The sequence below is a fragment of the Capricornis sumatraensis genome, chromosome 4, assembly GCF_032405125.1.
Source record: "Capricornis sumatraensis isolate serow.1 chromosome 4, serow.2, whole genome shotgun sequence".
In the NCBI taxonomy this organism is placed as follows: domain Eukaryota; kingdom Metazoa; phylum Chordata; class Mammalia; order Artiodactyla; family Bovidae; genus Capricornis; species Capricornis sumatraensis.
The window spans coordinates 103,913,971-103,938,104 of NC_091072.1; the positions used below are offsets into that span (position 1 = coordinate 103,913,971).

General features: G+C 36.9%; 1 protein-coding gene and 1 non-coding gene across 3 annotated transcripts in view; both read right to left on the minus strand.

Annotated features, from left to right (window-relative positions):
* Positions 1 to 10,408: 10,408 nt before the first annotated feature.
* The window catches only part of NTN4 (netrin 4), a 126,545-nt gene continuing 112,819 nt past the window's right edge, over positions 10,409 to 24,134 (minus strand). Inside the window, exons 8-10 of one of the 2 annotated variants that reach the window (XM_068971194.1) lie at positions 18,037 to 18,105; positions 15,991 to 16,161; positions 10,409 to 10,545 (exon numbers count right to left, since the gene is read on the minus strand). In XM_068971194.1, the coding sequence (XP_068827295.1) occupies positions 10,409 to 10,545; positions 15,991 to 16,161; positions 18,037 to 18,105 (377 nt within the window). The remainder of the gene's footprint in view (positions 10,546 to 15,990; positions 16,162 to 18,036; positions 18,106 to 24,134) is intronic. The other variant, XM_068971195.1, reaches the window with a different exon arrangement.
* TRNAG-CCC (transfer RNA glycine (anticodon CCC)) lies at positions 19,571 to 19,643 on the minus strand. The gene has a single exon. It is a non-coding gene; the product is annotated as a tRNA-Gly (tRNA).

A 24,134-nucleotide genomic window follows, 5' to 3' on the forward strand; every position in this document is an offset into this window, starting at 1 on the left:
ACTGTTTATTATATGCCAGGTGCTGTTTTATTTATTGGCTGCATCACTTGACATGCAGGATCTTAGTTCCCTGGCCAGGGATTAAACCCATGAACCCTGTCTTGGGAACATAGATTCTTAACCACTGGACCAGCAGGGAAATCCCCAGGTGCTGTTCTAAGTACTTTACCTATGTTAATTCACTTCTTCCTTACAACAATCCAGTGAGGTAGGTAGGTGCTATCACTTGCAGCATTTTACAGATTGGGAATATAAAATACGGAAAAGTTAGTTGGTTAGCCCAGGTGCACATAGCTGATAAGCGACAGAACCAATATTTGAATCTAGGCAATCAGTTTACATTCTGCGCTTAAACACGCCACTAAGCCATTTCTTTTAGTAACTGCTGTTCAATTAACTTTGAGTAATTAAATATATAAAGAAAAGAGAATAGTTGAATATGTTTTGGGATATATCACCTATTTTATTCATTGACAAATATTTTCTGAATACCTGCTGTATTCCAGGCACTCTGGTATGCATAGGGGATATAACGTGAAGAAAATAGATATAGTGGGTCCCCTACATATGAACCTTCAAGTTGTGAGCTTTCAAAGATGCGAACCCTGAAAGGACTGAAGACTTCTTACAAAAGCCATAAGTAGTCATAGATGTGGATTTCCAGAGATTAAGGAAAAACTACTCTGCAAAAATCAGATCACAAACAATGTCTTAGTGCTCTGGAATAGCAACACTTTATGTTAAAAGTCTTCAAATCTCTGAAATGTCATTGCCCAAAGCCAAAGGATAATTCACCAAATCCCAGACTGACCTCCCTATAAAATCAGCTTGTGGTTCATGATAAAAAACATCAGGGAGAGAATCTATAGAGTTAATAACTAAACTTTGGTCTATTAAATGTACAAAGCATACAAGGATGGTGCTGAAACTTTGACGTAAGTGGAGGAATTTGAATTCTTTTGCAGCTGGAATGTGCTGGAACTTCCCAACAGCTTGAAAGAATGCCTAGTATTTCTTTTTCTATTATGATCACTGTTATTTCTCACAGGGGCAAGTGAATCTTCCCAAACTCTCATGACTGGAGTTGATGAGACCCCAGTAAGCTTGTGTGGGGAGCAAAGCCAGCCAGTGTACCAAGGCTTGGGCACCTGGAATCCCTGTGTTTCTCATGCATGAGTGTCGCACAGAGCTGTTGTAAATCTTTGAAGCCAACAGGAAAATTAAGGAGCACCGCACAGAGCAGGACCTTGTCAGTTCCATAATGGGTGGCGGGAGGAAAAATTCTGCTGCTTCCCGCCTTCCCCCCTCCACCCCCGCCCAGGCATTTAGTGTAACTCAAAAATGCCTGCTTTGTGACCATTAGCCATTTAACAGCTTTCTATTCTGAAGAATTTAATCATTTATCGCTTTCAGTTCATCTTGGAGAAAATAGTGTTCAATGCAACCAAGATGACAGGGTTCATTGCATTGGATTTTCCCTTTAGTAATGAAAAGAGGATATTCCTCTTAAATCATTTAGGGCCAGGGAGCACTCCATAAATAATCCTTGCAGCATGGATAAAGAGTAGGGCTTATTATATGTATCTTATGAATGGCCTCTCCCAATACAGTGTAAGCTCCATGAGAGTAGAGATTTTATTTCATTGACCACTGTCCTCAGGACCCAGAACAATGCTCACTGCATAGGAAGGTCATTAGAAATACCTCTATTCAAGATGTTGTTCTGAGTATCAATTGAGATGAAAATTGTGATGATGTTTGACACTCTGAAAATGCTGATTCTACCCCTGCCTCCCATAAATCATGTTGTTTCAGTCAGGAATTTACATAATGGATGACCTACTCAATGGGAGACTAAGCGAGGCAAGCATCTTTTTACTGCCTTAAAAATCGATATTAAAGAACTCTTCATGTTGCAGGGTACTTACTCTTCTTTTTTTTTTTTTAAATATGTGTTATTTTTCTTTTCTACTTAAAAATGGAAAGCACATTTTGTAAAGATACCGAATCAGAATCCTGAAAAGTCAACCGTGGCCTATATGAGGCTTTAAAACACCATTTCTCAAATAGCTTTTACCTAATCCAAACTGAATAACATTTAGGGTCAAGCAAAAACTTGGAGGGATCTTTCCTAAAGTTAGCTTTCTTTCCTGAGACATTTGGTGAAACTTGTAAAATTCTGGAGTATGTGAATTAAGTATACTTGTAAATACTGTATTAAAACAATGTATTCACTGTGTTTTTGCTTCAAACAACTTAGTACAACATTTATCAAAGGCAGAGAACACTGATAAAAAATATCCAGTTTTGTATTCTCAATTATTATAAAAAGCTCTCAAGGTTGCTAAGGTCACTGTTGGCCAACTCTCTATACATAAGAGGTTGGAGCTTGTATGTGTATATAACAAGTATTACCAAAGTTAAGGAATTCTATTTGCTGTGATACAAGTTGTGTACATTTTCTCGATTTTTCTGCCCATGTGTATCAAGGAAAATGTTATCCTAGATTTTACTTCCCATTTACAGGAATGAGAAAGAATAATGTGAAGTCTGTGCAGACTATTATTTGTGGCATGAATCCTTATTTCTGAGAGAGGGTAAGTTAGATGGTTCTCAATGCTTTCCTTTCCCAATCTAACTGCTTTTTATCTTTCTCCTTACTTCTTAAGCTTCTGGGTGGGTAGCTTACACTCACAATTGAATGTATGAATAGGACTGGCGCTGCCTAAAGGGAAATTAGGAAGCTGCCTCAACCGCCTGATTTATGAGGCATTGAAAAGCACAACTGACCAAAAATATCTCCTCCACTGGCCTGCCATCAGTGCCTGAAATTCCTATGATAAGAATCACCCATTAAAAGTTTTCTGCAGACACGCATGGTTTATTTAGGTCAATAAAACATTGTGTTTGGGAAAAAGAAGAAAGTGGGAAAATGGGAAGGTGTCTCATTACGATGGCTTATTTTGCCTTATCAGTTTATGAATCTCTTAGTAAACAGCAGCATCTTGACAGGTAGGTACAGTTGTTCTGAGATGGGGGGTCTGGGACTCTGCAGTTTAACAAATATGTCTGTTGATTCTTATGCACATTATTTGAGAATTATTGGTTTGGAGGTTTCAGTAGATTATAGAGGTTAAACATATGGATTCTAAATGTAGGTAGGTCAGGGTTCATATCCCACCTCAGCTGCTTGCTTGTTTGGTGACCTTGGACAAGCAACCATCTAGCCCTCAGTTTCTGCCTAATAAGAATACCAACTTCACCAGATTTTTAAGTGAGGTCCGAGGAGCTAAGTTGTATGAAGTTTAGCACAGCATCTGGCACTTAATAAGGGCAAAAGTGATATCATTATTAAGATGAGTATATTTATTGGAAAAAACTCAGGTAGGACTAATACTTAGGTATTAAATATTTTGATGACCATGTACTTTGTGTTTTTTTTTTTAATTTTTTTTTTTTAAATTTTAAAATCTTTAATTCTTACATGTGTTCCCAAACATGAACCCCCCTCCCACCTCCCTCCCCATAACATCTCTGTGGGTCATCCCCATGCACCAGCCCCAAGCATGCTGTATCCTGCATCAGACATAGACTGGCGATTCAATTCTTACATGATAGTATACATGATAGAATGCCATTCTCCCAAATCATCCCACCCTCTCCCTCTCCCTCTGAGTCCAAAAGTCTGTTATACACCGCTGTGTCTTTTTTCCTGTCTTGCATACAGGGTCGTCATTGCTATCTTTCTAAATTCCATATATATGTGTTAGTATACTGTATTGGTGTTTTTCTTTCTGGCTTACTTCACTCTGTATAATCGGCTCCAGTTTCATCCATCTCATCAGAACTGATTCAAATGAATTCTTTTTAACGGCTGAGTAATACTCCATTGTGTACATGTACCACAGCTTTCTTATCCATTCATCTGCTGATGGACATCTAGGTTGTTTCCATGTCCTGGCTATTATAAACAGTGCTGCGATGAACATTGGGGTACATGTGTCTCTTTCAATTCTGGTTTCCTCGGTGTGTATGCCCAGCAGTGGGATTGCTGGGTCATAAGGTAGTTCTATTTGCAATTTTTTAAGGAATCTCCACACTGTTCTCCATAGTGGCTGTACTAGTTTGCATTCCCACCAACAGTATAGGAGGGTTCCCTTTTCTCCACACCCTCTCCAGCATTTATTGCTTGCAGATTGACCACGTACTTTGTAAAAGATAATTTCAAAGTTCTATTGCAATATATGGTAAAACCAATTGGTTTCCTAATTATTGTTCCCCAAGGTTTTTCTGTTGCTGTTCTTTAGCTTTTCTGACTTCTCAAACATATCTAATAGCAAAAAAGTTGGATGGAATATTTTGTAATAAATATTTTTGGAACAATCTCCCCTAAAGCATGGTATCTAGCAATGGAAGAATTGATTATGTTCTACTTTGGAATATTTTGCATATTCTTACTAGAACAGACCACCTGGTTTCTTTTCCAGATGTCACTTTCCTTTTCTTCTCTTATATCTTTACCCCTGTTTCTTACCTTTTGCTCTCTCTCCTTGGTCAACATAGTGCCTACATGCTCTATTTTCTTCTGTTTCCTTGTCTTTCTGGTGTAATTCCTTCTCATTCATCTTGCAAGAATTGCTTTACATAGCAAAACTTAAAGCTGAGATAACTGATTGAAATTCTGTTAAATTGTATAGTAACTTATTCAGGGTCATTACTGATAAATGCAAAAGTGGACCTTATACCTAAATAGATCTCAGAAAATCAAAGCAAGAGGAAAAGAGCAAAGATAAAAATGGACTCATTGTTTCATCTTAGTGTAAAGTATGGTAAACAGTATTATGCTAATGGCAATGCAATAATGAGAAAGAAAATTATGTAATCACAGAATAATGGGATACATTATAATTTGGAGGGTAGAGAAAAGCAGAGATATACTTTGCCAACAAAGGTCCGTCTAGTCAAGGCTATGGTTTTTCCATTGGTCATGTATGGATGTGAGAGTTGGACTGTGAAGAGAGCTGAACACTGAAGAATTGATGCTTTTGAACTGTGGTGTTGGAGAAGACTCTTGAGAGTCCCTTGGACTGCAAGGAGATCCAACCAGTCCATTCTGAAGAAGATCAGCCCTGAGATTTCTTTGGAAGGAATGATGCTAAAGCTGAAACTCCTGTACTTTGGCCACCTCATGCAAAGAGTTGACTCATTGGAAAAGACTCTGATGCTGGGAGGAATTAAGGGCAGGAGGAGAAGGGGATGACAGAGGATGAGATGGCTGGATGGCATCACGGACTCGATGGACATGAGTCTGAGTGAATTCTGGGAGTTGGTGATGGACAGGGAGGCCTGGCGTGCTGCGATTCATGGGGTCGCAAAGAGTCGGACATGACTGAGCGACTGAACTGAACTGAACTGAACTGAAGGAAAACTGGGATTCAACTGCAATCCAAAAGAAACAGCATATGGAATCTAAAATATCACACAAATGAACTTATCTACAGAACAGAAACACTCACAGACATAGAAAACAGGCTTGTGGTTGCCAAGGAGGAAGGTGGAGTGAGGAAGGGTTGGAGCTGAAGTTTCAGGACTAGCAGATGCAAACTATCATATATAGAATGGATAACAACAAAGTTCTATTGTATAGCCACAGGGAGCTATATTCAGCATGCTGTAATAAACCAAAATGGAAAAGAATATGAAAATATATATTAATATATATATAACTGAGTCACTTTGCTGTACATCAGAAACACAACATTGTAAATCAACTATACTTCAATGAATAAATAAAAGAAACAACCAATGAAAAAAATGGTACTGTTGGCATCATCTCACATAAATTCCTCTCTGAATACTAGGATCCCCTTTTAGTGGTTGAAATATGAACTCTGGCAGATAGAATGCTTGGGTTCAAACCCAGGCTCCACAATTATTGGCTGAGTGTCCTTGGACAATTTAGTCTCACTGTGCCTCAGTTTCCTTGTCTGGGAATGTAGATAATAATAGCATGTCCTTTAAGGGTGCTTAGGAGGATATGGCAACCCACTCCAGTGTTCTTGCCTTGAGAATCCCAGGGACAGGGGAGCCTGGTGGGCTGCTGTCTATGGGGTTGCACAGAGTCAGACACGACTGAAGCAACTCAGCAGCAGCAGCAGCAGCAGCAGCAGCAACAGCAGCAGGAGGAGGATCAAATGAGAATAACATGTGTAAAGCACTGAGAGAAGTGCCTTCTTTATAGCAAACTCTTAAGTACTGATTGCTATTGATGTAGTATCTTTCTTATTTTTCATTCACCAAGTTTGAAATCCTCAGTGATGTCCTAGGTGAGGAGGAAGTGTTCAGGGAGTTTCTGGACAGACCATTTTGCTCACATTGTGAAAATTTGCTGACAGTGGTTATTTTTCTTTCTGGGAAGCAAGTTTCCTTGTCTGGCTGTCATTCCCTTTTACTCAGATAAATGCACTATGATTTGATCACCCCAAATAAACTTTGGATAGTTTTAGATTTATAAATTAACTTGTTATTAATGATCACACTTTGAAACATAATCACCATCTGTGACCACGTATTGAAAAACTAGAGGTGTATTCAGTATTTACTAAAACTCTCTCTAACAGAACATGCATCTTAATTCTGGAAATATCTATTTGACCCAGTGCATATTTCTTTCTCTCTCGTAACTAATACTGCTTTTTTTGTCTTTCAGCATATATAAACAGACTAATAATAAAGCTGAGAATTTGTTATTTAAAATATTGTAGGTCTCAAACACAGTCAATAATGTTCAAAACGTAGAGAAATGTTCAACTCTCTTTGGCAGAAGTGTAGGAAAGCAGGAACAAGGGCATCATTTTTCAGAAAGTATTCTCAGACAAATCATTCTCTGAGAGATTTAAAAAAAAATCAGTCATACAAGGCATACCCCTTTGCTTCTATTCCATTTTTATCATGGCAATCTCCCCTACAAAATTGAGGTTGTTCGTAAATATTTTCCTTCCAAACTGTGGGAAATAAATCATGAGTAACTTTGGATCTTTGATAAAGTTAGGTTAGGGGACTGCTTATCATTGAAACAATGAACACAAAGGCAATTCAATCCTGGGGCCTCTGACAAACTCAACAGCTGAGGCGGTACTCACGCTCCTTGTTCTCAAGCATTCCAGGGGAGTGGCAAAGGGACAGCCAGCACAAGGAATTTTCAAGGTTCTTTTTTCCCACCCTTCAGATTTGATAAGTCTCTAATCATTGAGAAAGGGATTTGTTCTGCAAGAACCCAAAGTATCCCAAAGAACTATATTTACCCATAACAGACCTTGCTCTCTGTTTAATCTAGCCAGATGGATACTGCTTTTTGGACTCACAGTCATATCCCTACAGATTTGACCTCATTTAGCAGACACTATTAAAAGATTATCCTATGATTGAGAATTTCCATTGCATCAAATACTAAATATTAGTAACATTCCTCTGTGGGGAAAGTGATGTAATAAAAGGGCATAGACTGAGTTGACCTCAGACAAATTATACAGAGAAGTATGTGAAGATTATGCAACTAATCTGCTAGCCAATAAAGCCCAGCAGTACAGGGAGTAAAGCTCTGGGGGAAAAGACTTTCCCACTAGCTCTCGAAGGAAGCGTTCATGTTCATCTGCAGCCATAGATGGAAGCTGTATGTGATTCTGTTGCCTTGGTACCGTGATGGTTATTTTGAAAGACGCCAAGGGTGAGAAAGTGTACAGAAGTGTGGCAGAATGATGGAATGCTGGGATGGGAATGGGGTCATAAGGCGGCTTCCTCACATTTCGTTATTTACTTTTACAAATGGGGAGCATGAGGTTTCTTTTCTTTTTTCCCTCTGGAAACCAACAATGCTTACAGGAAATTAAAACTGCAGTGAAGGGGCTAAAAATGATATGAAAATCAAGACATTAAGAAATGATTATAAGAGGGGCCTTTTTTTTAGAATATTGCCAGAAAAGGTGTTGAAAGAGTACCTAGTGAAGATTCTAATCATAAGGACTGGATTCTGATGAAAAGACATGTTTTATAAATTGCTTGTAAATGCAAAGCCAGATAAGGGGACCCAGCAGAGTGGTAAACTAGCTAAATTAAGTTTTTGCTATGATTTTGCTTGAACATACTTTAAAAACAATTGATTAAATGTTAATTATTTAAAAAATAAGTTACAAAACCAGTACATAATTAAGGGAAGAAAGTCAAGCAATGCAGACATATACACATAAAAGGTGAAAGCCTCCTTCCTTCTTTCCCCTGCAGGGGCAAATATTATTATTATATAATCTATCTGTCAGAACTTTTGAAACACTGTATGTTTTATAAATGTGTTTTAGGGGCGGGAGCTAATACTGTACATATTGTTCTGTCATTTTCTTTTACTGAATAATATATTATTAGCATCTTTGTACTCTTTTAAAAAATAGACATTATTTATATTCTTCTTTTTAAGGGGTTATTTTATATAAAGTGAAATGGAAATGAAGGCAACCTGGCGATTCTGAAACTTAAGAAAATCATATATTTGATATATTTTTATTTTTCTTGATATGATGAACTTACCACTATGTTTTATAAGTTGCTTGTAAATTATGCCTACTAGCTAGCATTCTATCTACCAGGATAAGACAGGAATAGGGAAGAAACTGAGACCTATGCTACAGGTTATAAAAGCAGATTTCCTAATAGTATGTATAGTATAATTCCAGTTCTATAAAAGGTATATATATGCATAGAAAGCAGTCAAGCAACATCTATACTGAAATGCTAATAGTTATTATCACAGGATTGTTGGAGTATAGCCATATTTTTCTCTCATTATGGTTTTCTGTATTTTCAATAAAATTTTGTTGCTTTTAAAATTAGTTAAAAAGTAAATGTAATATAAAAATGCAATGCATCTGATTAAAAAAAAGTTCACATCCAACAGCTACAGAAAGTAAACCCTTCTGAATTAGCTTCCACTCCATTCCCAAACCCCATGATATTTTATTTTCTTAATTTAAGGGATTAGAGTTGAGCTCCTCCATTGAGAGAAAGCAATCTTTAATATCAGTGAAAGAGCTGATCAGAAAATGAGGCAAAAAATAAGGAGATCATATTTCTTTATTACATATATGAAGTATAAAAAACTTAACAGAGCAATATATATAAATTTTGTGCTAGTCCACAGGACCTCAGGAAAAAAAATATGTTCTGAATGTGAAGTTAATCTTATGGCACTGTGGTTCACGTTTTATATATTCAAGTACAGAAGAAATGGTATATATAGTGGTTATGATGGATACAGAAGATGAATAATAATGAAAAACTATAATTTGGTGAACTATCACATACATTGCGTCCAAAAATGAGTGAACAGAATGATCAAATACTGTTAATAAAGACAAGGAGGAAACTGTCTCAATATTCAGGTTTAAATACTAAACACAAAAAACAAACTCTGTGTCTACAATAATCTTTGAAGTGTATACAAGTGCATTGCAAATAAATGGGCTTTTTACAATTTAAAGTCCATTTCCTCTTTATCCAAGCATTTTCTATACTTAGGGCTCCTTTCTCTTATTTTAGAATCTCTTCTTGTTTAGTTTTTTTATTTTTCAAGGTTTCATCATTGCTGGTATCTGTGGAATCTAACCTCTAGCCCAAAGCTGAGACTTCATGCAAACATATTCTCCTTTCAGGTTGCATCTTCACATAGTTTCTCTAAGTGTTCAAGGTTAAAGAGTACAACTTTCTGAATGTGGTCACTTTTTTCCACACGTAGTGACAGTGCTTCTGTTTCAGCAGGTTTTCATACACGCCTTTTTCTCTTTTTTTCCTGTCAACAGCAGTCTCCAAACTTTCACAACACAAGTGGTAGGTAGTAAAGTGCTTTATACAATGAAATACTATATACATGTGGAGAGGATCCATTTAACATCCCACAGACCAAAGTTCACACACATCACACAAGAGAAGGCTCTTTTTAAGAAACACCTTTTCTGATAGTAGGATTGGATATTCCTTAAAATCTCATTAATTACTTCAAGTAGCACAAATGTAAGTAACATATCTGAAGATGGGAAGAGTCCTTGTTAGGTGCATTGGCCTTAATAGATTACTGCTTAATATCATATTGCTATTAAAATATCCTTAATAGTTATGAATTTCAGAATCAGTCTCATAGAAAATAGGTATCAGTGTTAGGATTTTTCATTCTTCTTTATGAAACAAACTGTATTTAAACATGGGCCCAAAAGAGATACATTAGATAAGGTCCATGCATTGGAACATTTCTATATATTTTGGCACTTAAAAAATTTTCCAGTTTCATTTTTGAGGTCTCCTTTCCATTAAGTCTGTCTTTTGTACATAGAGACGTGCCATTAAGTGCTATAAACCCTTACTGTTACTTGCACTCTCTTTTCAAAATATCCATGACTTTTCTTCCAAGAGATGGTTTCCAGTGCTGGACAAAACTTTTCATATTCACGACTAGTTTGCCTGTTCTTACATCCTCGTGTCCTGCTACAAGGTACTCCAAACCTAAAAGAGAACAATGTTAGGGGCTATGCAGTATCAAATTTATGGAAGGGAGAGATATGATTTTAGCAGTTTTATATATACATGGTTCAAGGTTTTATCAATTCACAGTTGAAACAGGGGGTCACAAGAAATAATTTGGTAAATATTTGTTAAGTGCCAAATGCTTTAAATGTATTATCTTATTTAACCTTAAAAATAACCCTTTGAAGTAAGTATCGCTTTTCTTCTTTCCTCATTTTACAAATGAGGACACTGAGGCTTGGCAAGATTAAGAAACAGTGTTTGCCAGTAAGTAGCAGCGCTTTGACTCAAGCTCAGCCCTGTCTGATGGTAGAAGTTTTACTCTTTGCTATATACCACTCTCCATGCTATAAATCAATAGTTCTTGAGGACTCACTATATATGGTAATGTACATTAAGGAGGATTTTATAAAAGTGAAACAACAATTTGGGAAAACATATTGAAAGAAAGAGAAGCCCTGGTGGCTCAGCAGTAAAGAATCCACCTGCAATGCAAGAGATGCGTGCAGATGTGGGTTCGATCCCTCAGTTGGGAAGATTCCCTGGAGAAGGAAATGGCAACCCATTCCACTATTCTTGCCTGGAAAATCTCATGGGCAGAGAGGAGCCTGGTGGGGTACAGTCCATGGGATCATAGAGTCAGACATGACTGAGCAACTGAACAACAACAACATTGGAAGAGAAGTATGGACTATACAAAACAGCACATATCTCTTAGATAAAGTATTTTTGGAATATAGAATGTTTCTTTGTCATACTTTTAAAAAATGATGAGACTTGACAAGACCTACTGCTGATTTTATAATTCAAAATTCTTTTCAGGCTTCAAGTAAAATTGTTTGGCTAATAAAGGAAACCGAAAGGATAATTTCATTATCTATACATTAGTAAAGAGAAATATGATAATCTCCCTCAGTAGATGTCTTTAGTAATATCAATATTGGTATTGTGAAACAGTTTTCTGTAATATTATAGGGTAGAACAAATAAGTAATTACATTTATAAAATAAAACTGTCCAATATAAGATAAAGAGACATATACTTTAAAACTCAAATTAAAGGAAAACACGAGATATTAAAATTCAATTGAAAATATCTATTTAAACTCTTGATTATATATATATAGTCTTGTTCATTCACTGAAGTGAAAGTAGAAGTGCTAGTCTCTCAGTCCTGTCTGGCTGTTAGCGACCCCATGGACTGTAGCCCACCAGGCTCCTTTGTCCAAGAATTCTCCAGACAAGAATACTATAGTGGGTTGCCATTTCCTTCTCCCGGGGATATTCCCAACCCAGGGATCAAACTCAGGTCTCCTGCATTGCAGGAAGATTCTTTACTGTCTGAGCCACCAGGGAAGCCCCATTTCATTCTCTGAAATGTTTTTTTTTTGTTGTTGTTGTTATGTATACTTGTAGCTTATTTTATTTTCTAATCTTTTTTTTTTTTTTACTTTATTTTATTTTACAATACTGTATTGGTTTTGCCATACATTGACATGAATCCACCACGGGTGTACATGAGTTCCCAATCCTGAACCCCCCCTCCCACCTCCCACCCCATATCATCTCTCTGGATCATCCCCGTGCATGAAATGGTTTTTAAAAATGTCATTCTAATGGTAAGGATTACCTATTACAAACATAATGTGGTCTCTAATAACAGGTATCACCAAAAACAACACAAAACAAAGCTTCTTGAAGAAATGCTTTTTCCAAGGCTGAAATATACAAGTACACATGGGACTTATTATGCTAAAAAGGCTCATGGGAATCATTTTAAAAGGGCACAGTAAAGGAATCAGTAAAGGAGGGTTATAACTTGCCAAAGTTATGATAATTTGAGCACCAAGAACATAGTAATTGTGTGCTAACATACCAAATCAACAAAAATCCATAATTCCAAAATGATACTCAAAAAAGAGAAATTCAGAGAGAAATTAACTTGCCATCTTGAGACAGCTGTTAAAACCATTCCTTACTTTGGAAATTGGTGATTAAAGGAAACAATTTAGCCTTTATCCTGCTTTTATAATAGGAACTATATTTCATGGTAACCTAATAACCCACCATGGGAGAGAAAGTCCTCCTACAGAATAATTCATGTAATAAATGAAGGGAATTAGACAAAATTAGAAAAAACATTTCTCAAACACTAATTAAATTATTCATCCAAGAAGGGATTGCCAATTGGGTGACAAAATCATTAAGTGAATAGTTGATGGGGAACTGGATGTTTGCCTAGTGACTAAATAACTCACACTCATTGTTTCCTAGTCTTAAAAGGGAAAACAAAACTCCCCAATGAAGAGATCAGACTGTTCAGTTAGAGCAACCCAGAAGTTTAGACCCGTGATGGTGGGTCATCCAGGTACTATATATTTTGTGATGTGATTTAACATGAAACAATACAACAATGTCTATAATAAGTGCTAGCCAAAATGTTTATCTTGAGCCTATCAAGATAGACTGTAGAGATTATAAGAAAAATAGGAAGTAGAGAGACACGCTAAATGACACTACAAAGAACCAACCAAATACAGAAGGCAGGATAATCTACAGAACACTTGGCCTATTTTTTTTCAACAATAATTTCTAAAACACTAAAAAGAAACTCATCATAAATCAAAGATATTTGAGGGACTTAAAAACTAGATACAATTTGTGATTCTGGATTGAATACTGGCAAGGACAAGCCCTAAACAGCATTTCGGGATCAGTTTGGAAATTGGAATATGATCTCAGTATTAGAATATATGAAAATAACCTAAAATTTAAGGTAAAGATCATTAACTAACTAAAGTAGGTTGCAGAATGAAGTGTATATTATGATTTCATTTTGGTTAAAAATATAATGTATACATATATAGAGAAATATCTGGAAGGATTCACATTAGGATGTTAACAGAGACAATCTTTGGAGGACAGAAGTATAAAATTTAAAAATTTCCCCTAAATTTCTATAATGTACACATGTTGCTTCTATAATAATAAAAAAGGTTATTTAAATTATTAAAAGAAATCAAGATTTTAAAAGAAATTAAGTCTAGGACTTAAAAGCTTTAAGTCCTAAACTTAAAAATAGCTATGATGATATTTTCCAAAAAAAAAAAGGAGAGAGACAAAAAAAAAAGGAAGATAATGACATAGGTTTCAAACACCAGAGAGCAGAAATTTAAGGTGGATTATAAGGTATTTAAATTCTTTAAAGGGTAACCTTAGCTTCTCTATGAAAAAGAATCCCAGTATTTTATCAACAGACTAGTCAAAACATAATGGTTGTGATATTGTTTGTATCATCCCTAAAATAATAATATCCTCTTTAAAAATACAATAAATAATTTTTAGGAAACTTCCAGTGTTAAGTTTAGTATTTTGATGAATTTACTTTGAAAGTATAAATAAAACAAATATTATAAGGGTTTACCATTATGTCAAAGTATAAATATAAATTAAACTAATGAAAATGATGCTGAATAAATCTGTAAATTATGGAACAGCATCATACCAAAAGTTAGCATGAAAAACAACTTTCTCTGTTGTATCACTTATTAGCATTTACATTTAATTTTGATATCTCTTTGCTTTTGACATCTACCTTGCTGCAAGTTTGAGGGCACAAAGCTCACTTTGTATCCACAGAAAAAGAAAATACAGTATTTTAGTGCTAGTCTTGACATTCTAAAATATTCAATAGATGAATGAGCAAATATATGCATGAAAGTAAGAATGAATGAATTTTTAGGGATGCCAACTAGATTACTCCTTTTCAAAAGTAGCAAAGGAAACAAGTTGGCGTGTAAGGTTTCAGTGTTTTCTTATCAGCTTTCTTTGGCCTTAGCTATTAAACTTGTAAAAATAGAAAAACAAAGTGAAAGAGTGTCTGGTTTTGCTTTGGCAAAGTCTTTTCATCAAAGTGAATAAACATGTTTTCAAGAATTCTTTGAATAATTGTTCTTATGTTTTCAATTGTGATGAACTCAGTTGGTTCTTTTACTCTGTTTGGCAGAAACCTGATTAGGAAGTATAGTTTACTTCCTGGAGGGTGGCGCAGATGGTCAAAGCTTTTGTTTTTAATGTCTTAGTAAAAAACTGAGTGGATATCTTTTTTTTTTTTTTTCGTTTACCAGTTTAGTCAAAAGTGCTTCTAGGAAGAGCCCCTTATGCAGAGAACACTGGGAAATAGAACTTATGACTCAGTCTCCAGTATTCAAAATCCAAGATTCTGATTAGTTCGTTCTTTGGAAACATATTTTAAAATGTCTTTAAAAGTTTCCTTATTAAAATTTAGATTAATTTAAATAAAATATGAAGAGCTATAAAAAGGGTGTGAGAGGTTAGTCAACAAACTCAACAGTTATATCATTGTTTAAGTTGGGGGATATTTTATTGATAGTTTTTTTCTCTCTCACTCAGTTATGTTTCTCTCAAATTTATTAACCAAAGACCATAAATGATTTCTTAATGTAACTGTGCTTTCCTGGACTTAACTTTGAAAAGAATCAGATCCAGAACACAAATTATGCCCCTGTTTCAGTAGTGTTATTAAGACACAAATGGCAACTTTGTAAACAGGGAAGTACAGAAGATTTAAAAAATATATTATTTGTTTTGCTAGAATTCATTATTTGTGTACTGCAGTACTATTATCTGGGAAATAATGGTAGATCCTGGACACAGTATGGTCAAAAATCTAAATCCCATCCTCAAATTTAGTGAGAGAGATAGATAAATAAGCAGATTATGACACAATGTAAAGAGTGTGCTTATAAGGTAAACGGATCAGAATCCCATGCTTGCTTGCCTGCCTCTGTGTCTGCCATATTATTTTAAGGTGTAAATTTCCCTCCATTCTAAGTTTCTCTAAGATTCTGTAGTTTTGCTGCTGTGTGTTTATTTTTACTGTTCTTGATCTGAAACCAGAATGATCATTTAATGAAAAAGATGATGACAACTTGAGAGTTGTTTTCTATCCAGAAGAAACAGATGCTTCCCATGCAATAGTAAAAATGAATTCAATACTATTTGCACAGATGGAATTTTGCCTTTGAATTTCCTTTGAGAGCAAGTTCTAACCAGGGCATTGTAATAGGACCTAGCTTTCCAGTACAGTATTAGTGGCAGAGGAATTCATGAAAATGTTTTCCTTGCTACTGCCACTGGAATCAATCTGAGACTTCTCTTCAAGACAGAAAATATTAAATTGCTGGATTTTAAAATATTTTACTTTTATAGAGCATGTGAAAGAAAAAAAATTTTTTTTGATACCAGTTCAAAGAATTGCGTTTGGACTTTCCCCAGAATTCAGATGGTGAAAAGGAGAGATGCTCTTGCTGAGTTTATTTAGATTGTGATTCAGAGAATGTAAGACAAGCAGCAAATCAGCAGAGACAAGGTAGGGATCAAGCTAGTAACGTCTAATGCTCACCGGGATTGAGGATTGGACAAGTGCAGCCTCTGTTAGTCCATGATTCTGGATACAGTGTTCGCTTTCCTCGTAAGATTTTCAGTTTGGTGGATTTTAAGACTTTTTTAATCTTCACGTTGACCTCAGCATGAGATCCTTTATCATGAGCCGATAAGATCTTTATTTTTAGCACTGTAGGAACACAATTCCAAAAGTAAAAATGAATAGAATTTCATACTACTCTTTGAACAACTTAGATATGCATTTCAGAGTATAATGGAAATGTGAACTAGTGATTATAATGTGGAAATATGCTTTAAAACTCATTAGGGATTAAGAGGTATACATTTCTATGTATAAAATAAACAAGTTACAATGATGTATTATACAATACAGGGAATATAGCCAATATTTTATAATAACTGCAAATGGAATATAACCTTTAAAAATTGTGAATCACTAGTTGTACTCCTGAAACATATAATATTATATATTAACTATATATCTCAATAAAAGAAAATCATTAGGCTCATTGATTTTACACTAACTTCATCCAATGTATCTATATTAACTATCCTCTTCCTTCTTAGACATTTTCAACTGTTACTTCTTTCCATATCACTATGTTAAGAGAACATCAACCATTTGTCTACTGCAAATAAATCTTAAGCACATTCAGCTATCAAATCTGAAAAGAAAAAAGATGCACAGAAAGTAGAATTGTTATCCTGGCTTTTATTTAGATTCTGACTATATTATACTCTATGGCCGGCTTTGTGTAATGTTATGACAAGGAGCAAAACGTTATTGCAAGAACATATTTTACATAGTCTAAAGAGATTAAATATTATTGGTTACTTTTCTTCCCTGGTGTAAAATTCAAGCTCACTGGGATTAGGAAGCTGTCCTGTGTGATGGCAGAGCTCCAGTTACATGATTCTATTATACTCTTCCATTTATGAAATGGATGTGGATAGGGATTATGTATATTTTGGGCTGTATAAGTTATGGAATAATAAAAGACTCAGACACTAGTCATTGATATGTCGGCAAGATAAGGCATCTTTAATATACTGAAAGTGAAAGTGTTAGTTGCTCAGTCATGTCCAATTCTTTGCAACCCCATGGACTATAGGGACTGTAGCCCACCAGGCTCCTTTGTGCATGGAATTCTCCAGGCAAGAATACTGGAGCAGGTTGCCATTTCCTTCTCCAGGGGATCTTTCCAACCCAGAGATTGAACCAGGGTCTCCAGCATAGTGGGCCAATTCTTTACCATCTGAGCTACCTATACTTAATAATAAGAATAAAACCATTTAGAATTTAAAGATAGTAACAGTCTTTACTTAGGGCAATGACATTTTCCTTTGTCCATACACTTTATTTTCTGGGTATTTGAAAGTTAGAGGAGTAGACAGAGATGGCAGGGAAAAGAGTCAGGCAGAGAGCTATATATTTCCAGTATATTTCTCCTTCCCTCCTACCACCTACTGAGCATCTAGTATGTGCAAGGAAATGTGCTGTGTGGTTTTCAAAAATCTCATTTCATGGGGAAGATGGCATCATCCCTGTTTTACAGATGAAGAAGTTTGGAGATGTTAAGCTACCCACCCAATAAACCAGAAATAAAACCCACATACTGAATCCAAAGCCTGAGCTTTTAATCACTGTGAATACACTGCTTTAAACTGATTTCTGCTTAGCAGTAGTACTGGCCAAGGAGTTGTTTAAGTGGCTAGAGACTTTCCTTTTAGACTAATAAAACAAGAATCATTCATAGGAAAGGATTACATGTCAAGATTTTGTTGTTGTTGTCTGCCTCTTTTCCACATAGTAGGATAACCTTGCTTTTGCTCTGAAAGCCTCCTACTCTCACTAAGACATTCAAAGCCATCTCTATTAGGAAAATCTAGGTCAAGACCAGAATACTGTATTTACAACTGTTACATAAGACTAATGCTTTGATTTATTGAGAATGTCATAAACCAGGCCACTCATTTCCTTCAAAACTCTTTGTACAGGTAGTTTGAATAGATCCTTGGAAGCACTCATGGACTTCAGACTCACCATATGAGTATTTCATTCCACAGAATGCCTTGGAGTTTCCTAACACCTGTTCCTTACATTCACATTTACCTGAAGAAAGTAAATGAACATGGTGTTAGTAATTTGGAAACAAAGTAAAAAAAAAAAAAAATCAGCAAGTAAATCCAAGTGGCATAACCTTCTAAGACTTGAGTGATTTGTACAATATAATCCATAAGAAACCATGAAAAGTCACTTAAAACAAAACTATTTTAATTGAGTTAGTTATCATCCAACAAAGTATTGACCTAAGAGAAATATAGAAAAGTAGAAACAGTGATATATTTTAATGCTTGTAACTGATGTAGATGTGTACAGAGATGTGGGAAACATTGACAGATTGGTTCTAGCTAAAGTTTCTTGAGAAATCAGAGCACAAGATTTGCAAGTTGAAAATCATAGTGGGATTAAATAGTGGGAAAGATAAATCAAAGGAGCTTAAAATGAGCTGTTGTGATTTGTTCAATAATACTGCTTATCTTCTAAACAAAGCAGAGGATTGCTCATGCAGAAATTGCAGCAACCTGAGTGGATACCTCATGGCCTTTGATGATTCTACCAAAGTAGGAGACTAGGGTAACTACCATGTTAATTGAACTCCAAATGCTAAATGAGCTACAAAAGCCTAATTGAATTCCTAATGCTAAATGAACTCCAAAACCTATTTGAACTCCAAATGGCATATCTTTCCAAAAATTTTATTTATTTATTTATTTGGCTGTACTGGGTCTTTTTTCAAAGTTGGCTTAAATCTCAACATTCAGAAAACTAAGATCATGGCATCTGGTCCCATCATTTCATGGCAAATAGATGGGAAAACAATGGAAACAGTAACTATTCTGGGGGGCTCCAAAATCACTGCAGATGGTGATTGCAGCCATGAAATTAAAAGACACTTGCTCCTTGGGAGAAAAGCTATGACCAACCTAGACAGCATATTAAAAAGCAGAGACATTACTTTGCCAACTAAGGTCCATCTAGTCAAAGCTATGGTTTTTCCAGTAGTCATGTGTGGGAGAGTTGGACTATAAAGAAAGCTGAGCACCGAAGAATAGATGCTTTTGGACTGTGGTGTTGGAGAAGACTCTTGAGAGTCCCTTGGACTTCAGGGAGATCCAACCAGTCCATCCTAAAGGAAATCAGTCCTGAATATTCATTGGAAGGACCGATGCTGAAGCTGAAACTCCAATACTTTGGCCACCTGATGCGAAGAACTGACTCATTTGAAAAGACCCTGATGCTGGGAAAGATTGAAGGCAGGAGGAGAAGTGAACGACAGAGGATGAGATGGTTGGATGACATCAGTGACTCAATGGACGTGAGTTTGAGTAAACTCTGGGAGTTTGTGATGGACAGCGAGGCCTGGTGTGCTGCAGTCCATGGGGTCACAAAAAGTTAGACACAATTGAGTAACCAAACTGAACTGGGTTTAGTTGCAACACATAGGATCTTTGCTGTGGCATGTGGGATCTTTCAGTTACAGCATGTGAACTCAGTTGTGGCATGTGGGACCTAGTTCCCTGACCAGGGATCAAACCTGGGCCCACTGCATTGGGAGCACAGAACCTTAGCCACTGGACCACCAGGGAAGTGCCCTCCCTGCCACCAATGGCATATCTTATTCCTCAGTGTAATGCTCTTCTCTTTAGTCCTTCAGCCTATAAGAACATGAGTGGGGAGGGACAACATAGCGGCAGAGGAGTGGGAGGTACAACCTATTGAGTGTAAGAGAGGCTCAAGGATGTATTGTACAACATGGGGAATATAGTGAATATTGTGTAATAATTGTGAATGGAAAGTAACCTTTAAAAATTGTATGAAAATAAAACAGGGGGAAAAAGAAAAAAATTTTTTGAAAGAACATGAATAGGTCTGTTATTTGAAAACCTTTTCTTGGCTGCTTTCCAATACTCCCTTTTCATATGCTAAGAAATCAGACATTAAAATTTGAATAAATCTTTCTTGATTAGGCCTCAGCCCAGATGCGCTTTCTTAATAGAAATCTGGAAGAGGAGGAAAACCTATTTAGTTATACTGGGTTGTTAGAATGTTTCAAAAAAGAGGTATTATTTATAGTTCTGTTGTACTAGTTAAAGCCAGTTAAGTGAAATTTTCATCTGATGTTCTCCATCTCACAAGACGTGGTAGAAATTAAGAGTATCTTCATATAGTGCATTATATTCCTAGTTATGGAAACATGGCAGGTAAATAGATAGGTAAACAAAGTTGGAGAATTTGAAAAACCATTAGAAAAATAGAAGAAATCTTTCAAAAGCAATTGTTCAAACATAGAATTCAGACTAAGTAGCATTAAGGCACAAAATTAATGGGAAGGATTTTTCCTTTTCAAATGCTGAAAAGATAGATAAAACAACTTCATATTATCTAATCTTTCATACCTTCTTTCCGGTTGTAAACTAAAGTGACACCAATTAAGAAAATGATCTTAAGATTGTTAAGTGAAAAAAAATCATGATACAAAATTGCTGATATCTAGTGTTTCTCATATTTGAGTTCTTGATTCTTGAAAGGTCCATAATTCTCTGTGAGAATGCATTAAAACTGTGGTTTCTTAACTCTGCTCCAGCCACACTTGCCTCTTTGCTGTTTCTTAAATATGCCAGGCCTAGGCTTCCCAGTGGAGAAGGCAATGGCACCCCACTCCAGTACTCTTGCCTGGAAAATACTATGGACGGAGGAGCCTGGTAGGCTGCAGTCCATGGGGTCGCTAAGAGTCGGATACAACTGAGGGACTTCCCTTTCACTTTTCAGTTTCATGCATTGGAGAAGGAAATGGCAACCCACTCCAGTGTTCTTGCCTGGAGAATCCCAGGGACGAAAGAGCCTGGTGGGCTGCCGTCCATGGGGTCGCACAGAGTGGGACATGACTGAAGTGACGCAGCAGCAGCAGCAGCAGGCTTCCCTGGTGGCGCTAGTGGTAAAGAACTGCCTGCGAATGCAGGAGACACAAGAAACTTGGGTTTGATCCCTGAGTTGGGAAGATCCCCTGGAGGAGGGCATGGCACTCCAGCATTCTTGCCTGGAGAAATCCCATCGACAGAGGAGCCTGGTGGGCTACAGTCCCTAGAGTTGCAAAGAGTCAGACACTGAAGCGACTGAGCTGGCACGCACACAACAGTCTCACCTCAGGGCTGCTGCACTTGCTTTATCTCCTGCCTAAATTCCTTCCTCTTTTATCTGTATAGCTCATTCCCTTACCTTCTTCACCCTATTTAGAAGTATGTCCCTCTCAAGTCCTTCTTTTCCTCCATCCCGGCTTTGTTTTTCTATTATACTAAACATCATTAAATATTTCATTTATTTATTAGCTGTCTTCCTCTGCATGAATTTAAGCTCCTTAGAGCTTGAGATTTTTGTCTGTTCAATTACTCTATTTACAGCACTGGCACATAGCATAGGCTACTCAATAAGTATCTGCTAAAAGAATGAGTTTATAAAGAACACCTACAAATTCGTAAGAAAACTACAAATAGGAAATTCACAGAAAAAGAAACCTGAATGTCCCAGAAGTCATGAAAAATTACTAATCAGGAAAATGAAATTAAAATGGCAAGCTCCCATTTCACACCCTTCAGATTGGGAAAAATTTAGAGGTTTGATAACATTAATTTTAGAAGTCCAATAAATATTAACTGAGTTCAACTGCCTGAGTGAATGAGTTATGATAGTGCTTGGCCCTTTGTATATGCTGTATAGATATTTGCGAAATACAAAGTATTTGTGAGGATGAACAACAGGATGTCATATTTTGATGGTGGAATGCAAATGGATACAACCACTTGAGAGAGCTATTTGGCAGTAAATGATAAATTTGACAGTAAGCACTCTTGCGACCCAACAAAATTCCAGTTGAGCTATTTCAAATCCTAGAAGATGATGCTGTCAAAGTCCTGCACTCAATATGCCAGAAAATCTGGAAAACTCAGCAGTGGTCACAGGACTGGAAAAGGTCAGTTTTCATTCCAATCCCAAAGAAAGGCAATGTTAAAGAATGCTCAAACTACTGCACAATTGCACTCATCTCACACGCTAGCAAAGTAATGCTCAAAATTCTCCAAGCCAGGCTTCAACAGTACATGAACTGTGAACTGCCAGATGTTCAAGCTGGTTTTAGAAAAGGCAAGAGGAACCAGAGATCAAATTGTCAACATCTGTCGGGTCACAAAAAAACCAAGAGAGTTCCAGAAAAGCATCTATTTCTGCGTTATTGATTATATCACAGCCTTTGACTGTTCGGATCACAACAAACTGTGGAAAATTATTAAAGAAATGGGAATACCAGACCACCTGACCTGCCTCTTGAGAAATCTGTATGCAGGTCAGGAAGCAACATTTAGAACTGGACATGGAACAACAGACTGGTTCCAAATCGGGAAAGGAGGATGTCAAGGCTGTATATTGTCACCCTGCTTTTTTAATTTATATGCAGAGTACATCAGGAGAAACGCTGGGCTGGATGAAGAACAAGCTGGAATCAAGACTGCCAGGAAAAATATCAATAACCTCAGATATGCAGATGATACCACCCTTATGGCAAAAAGTGAAGAAGAACTAAAGAGCCTCTTGATGAAAGTGAAAGAGGAAAGTGAAAAAGTTGGCTTAAAACTCAACATTCGGAAAACGAAGATCATGACATCTCATCCCATCACTTCATGGCAAATAGATAGGGAAACAGTGGAAACAGTGAGAGACTTTATTTTGGGGGGCTCCAAAATCACTGCAGATGGTGAGTGTTGCCATGAAATTAAAAGACACTTGCTCCTTGGAAGAAAAGTTATGACCAACCTAGACAGCATATTAAAACGGAGAGACATTACTTTGCCAACAAAGGTCTGTCTAGTCAAAGCTATGGTTTTTCCATTAGTCATGTATAGATGTGAGAGTTGGACCATAAAGAAGGCTGAGCATTGAAGAATTGATGCTTTTGAACTGTAGTGTTGGAGAAAACTCTTGAGAGTCTCTTGGACTTCAAGGAGATCCAACCAGTCCATCCTAAAGGAAATCAGTCCTGAATATTCATTAGAAGGACTGATGCTGAAGCTGAAGCTCCAATACTTTGGCCACCTGATGCAAAGAACTGACTCATTTGAAAAGACCCTGATGCTGGGAAAGATTGAAGGCAGGAGGAGAAGGGGATGACAGAGGATGAGATGATTGGATGGCATCACCGACTCAATGGACATAAGTCTGAGTAAACTCTGGCAATTGGTGATGGACAAGGAGGCCTGACGAGCTGCAGTCCATGGGATCGCGAAGAGTCAGCCACGACTGAGCGACTGAACTGAACACTTGCGACCCAACAAAATGAGGTTCTATCCTAGAACAGGGATCAGATAATAAACATTATAGACTTTGTGAGCCACAGGGAAAAATTAAAGATTTTATGTAGGCATTTATGTAACCACTTAAAGGGTAACTGTTCAAACCTTAAAGCAGTTAGCTTTCAGTTCAGTTCAGTCACTCAGTCGTGTCCGACTCTGCGACCACATGAATTGCAGCACACCAGGCCTCCCTGTCCATCACCAACTCCCAGAGTTCACTCAAACTCATGTCCATCGAGTCAGTGATGCTATCCAGCCATCTCATCCTCTGTCATCTCCTTCTCCTCCTACCCCCAGTCCCTCCCAGCAACAGAGTCTTTTCCAATGAGTCAACTCTTCTCATGAGGTAGCCAAAGTACTGGAGTTTCAGCTTTAGCATCATTCCTTCCAAAGAACACCCAGGGCTGATCTCCTTTAGAATGGACTGGTTGGATCTCCTTGCAGTCCAAGGGACTCTCAAGAGTCTTCTCCAACACCACAGTTCAAAAGCATCAATTCTTCAGCGCTCAGCTTTCTTCACAGCCCAACTCTCACATCCATACGTGACCACTGGAAAAACCATAGCCTTGACTAGATGGACCTTTGTTGGCAAAGTAATGTCTCTGCTTTTATCTAGGTTGGTCATAACTTTCCTTCCAAGGAGTAAGCGTCTTTTAATTTCATGGCTGCAGTCACCATCTGCAGTGATTTTGGAGCCCCAAAAAATAAAGTCTGAGGTTTCCACTGTTTCCCGATCTA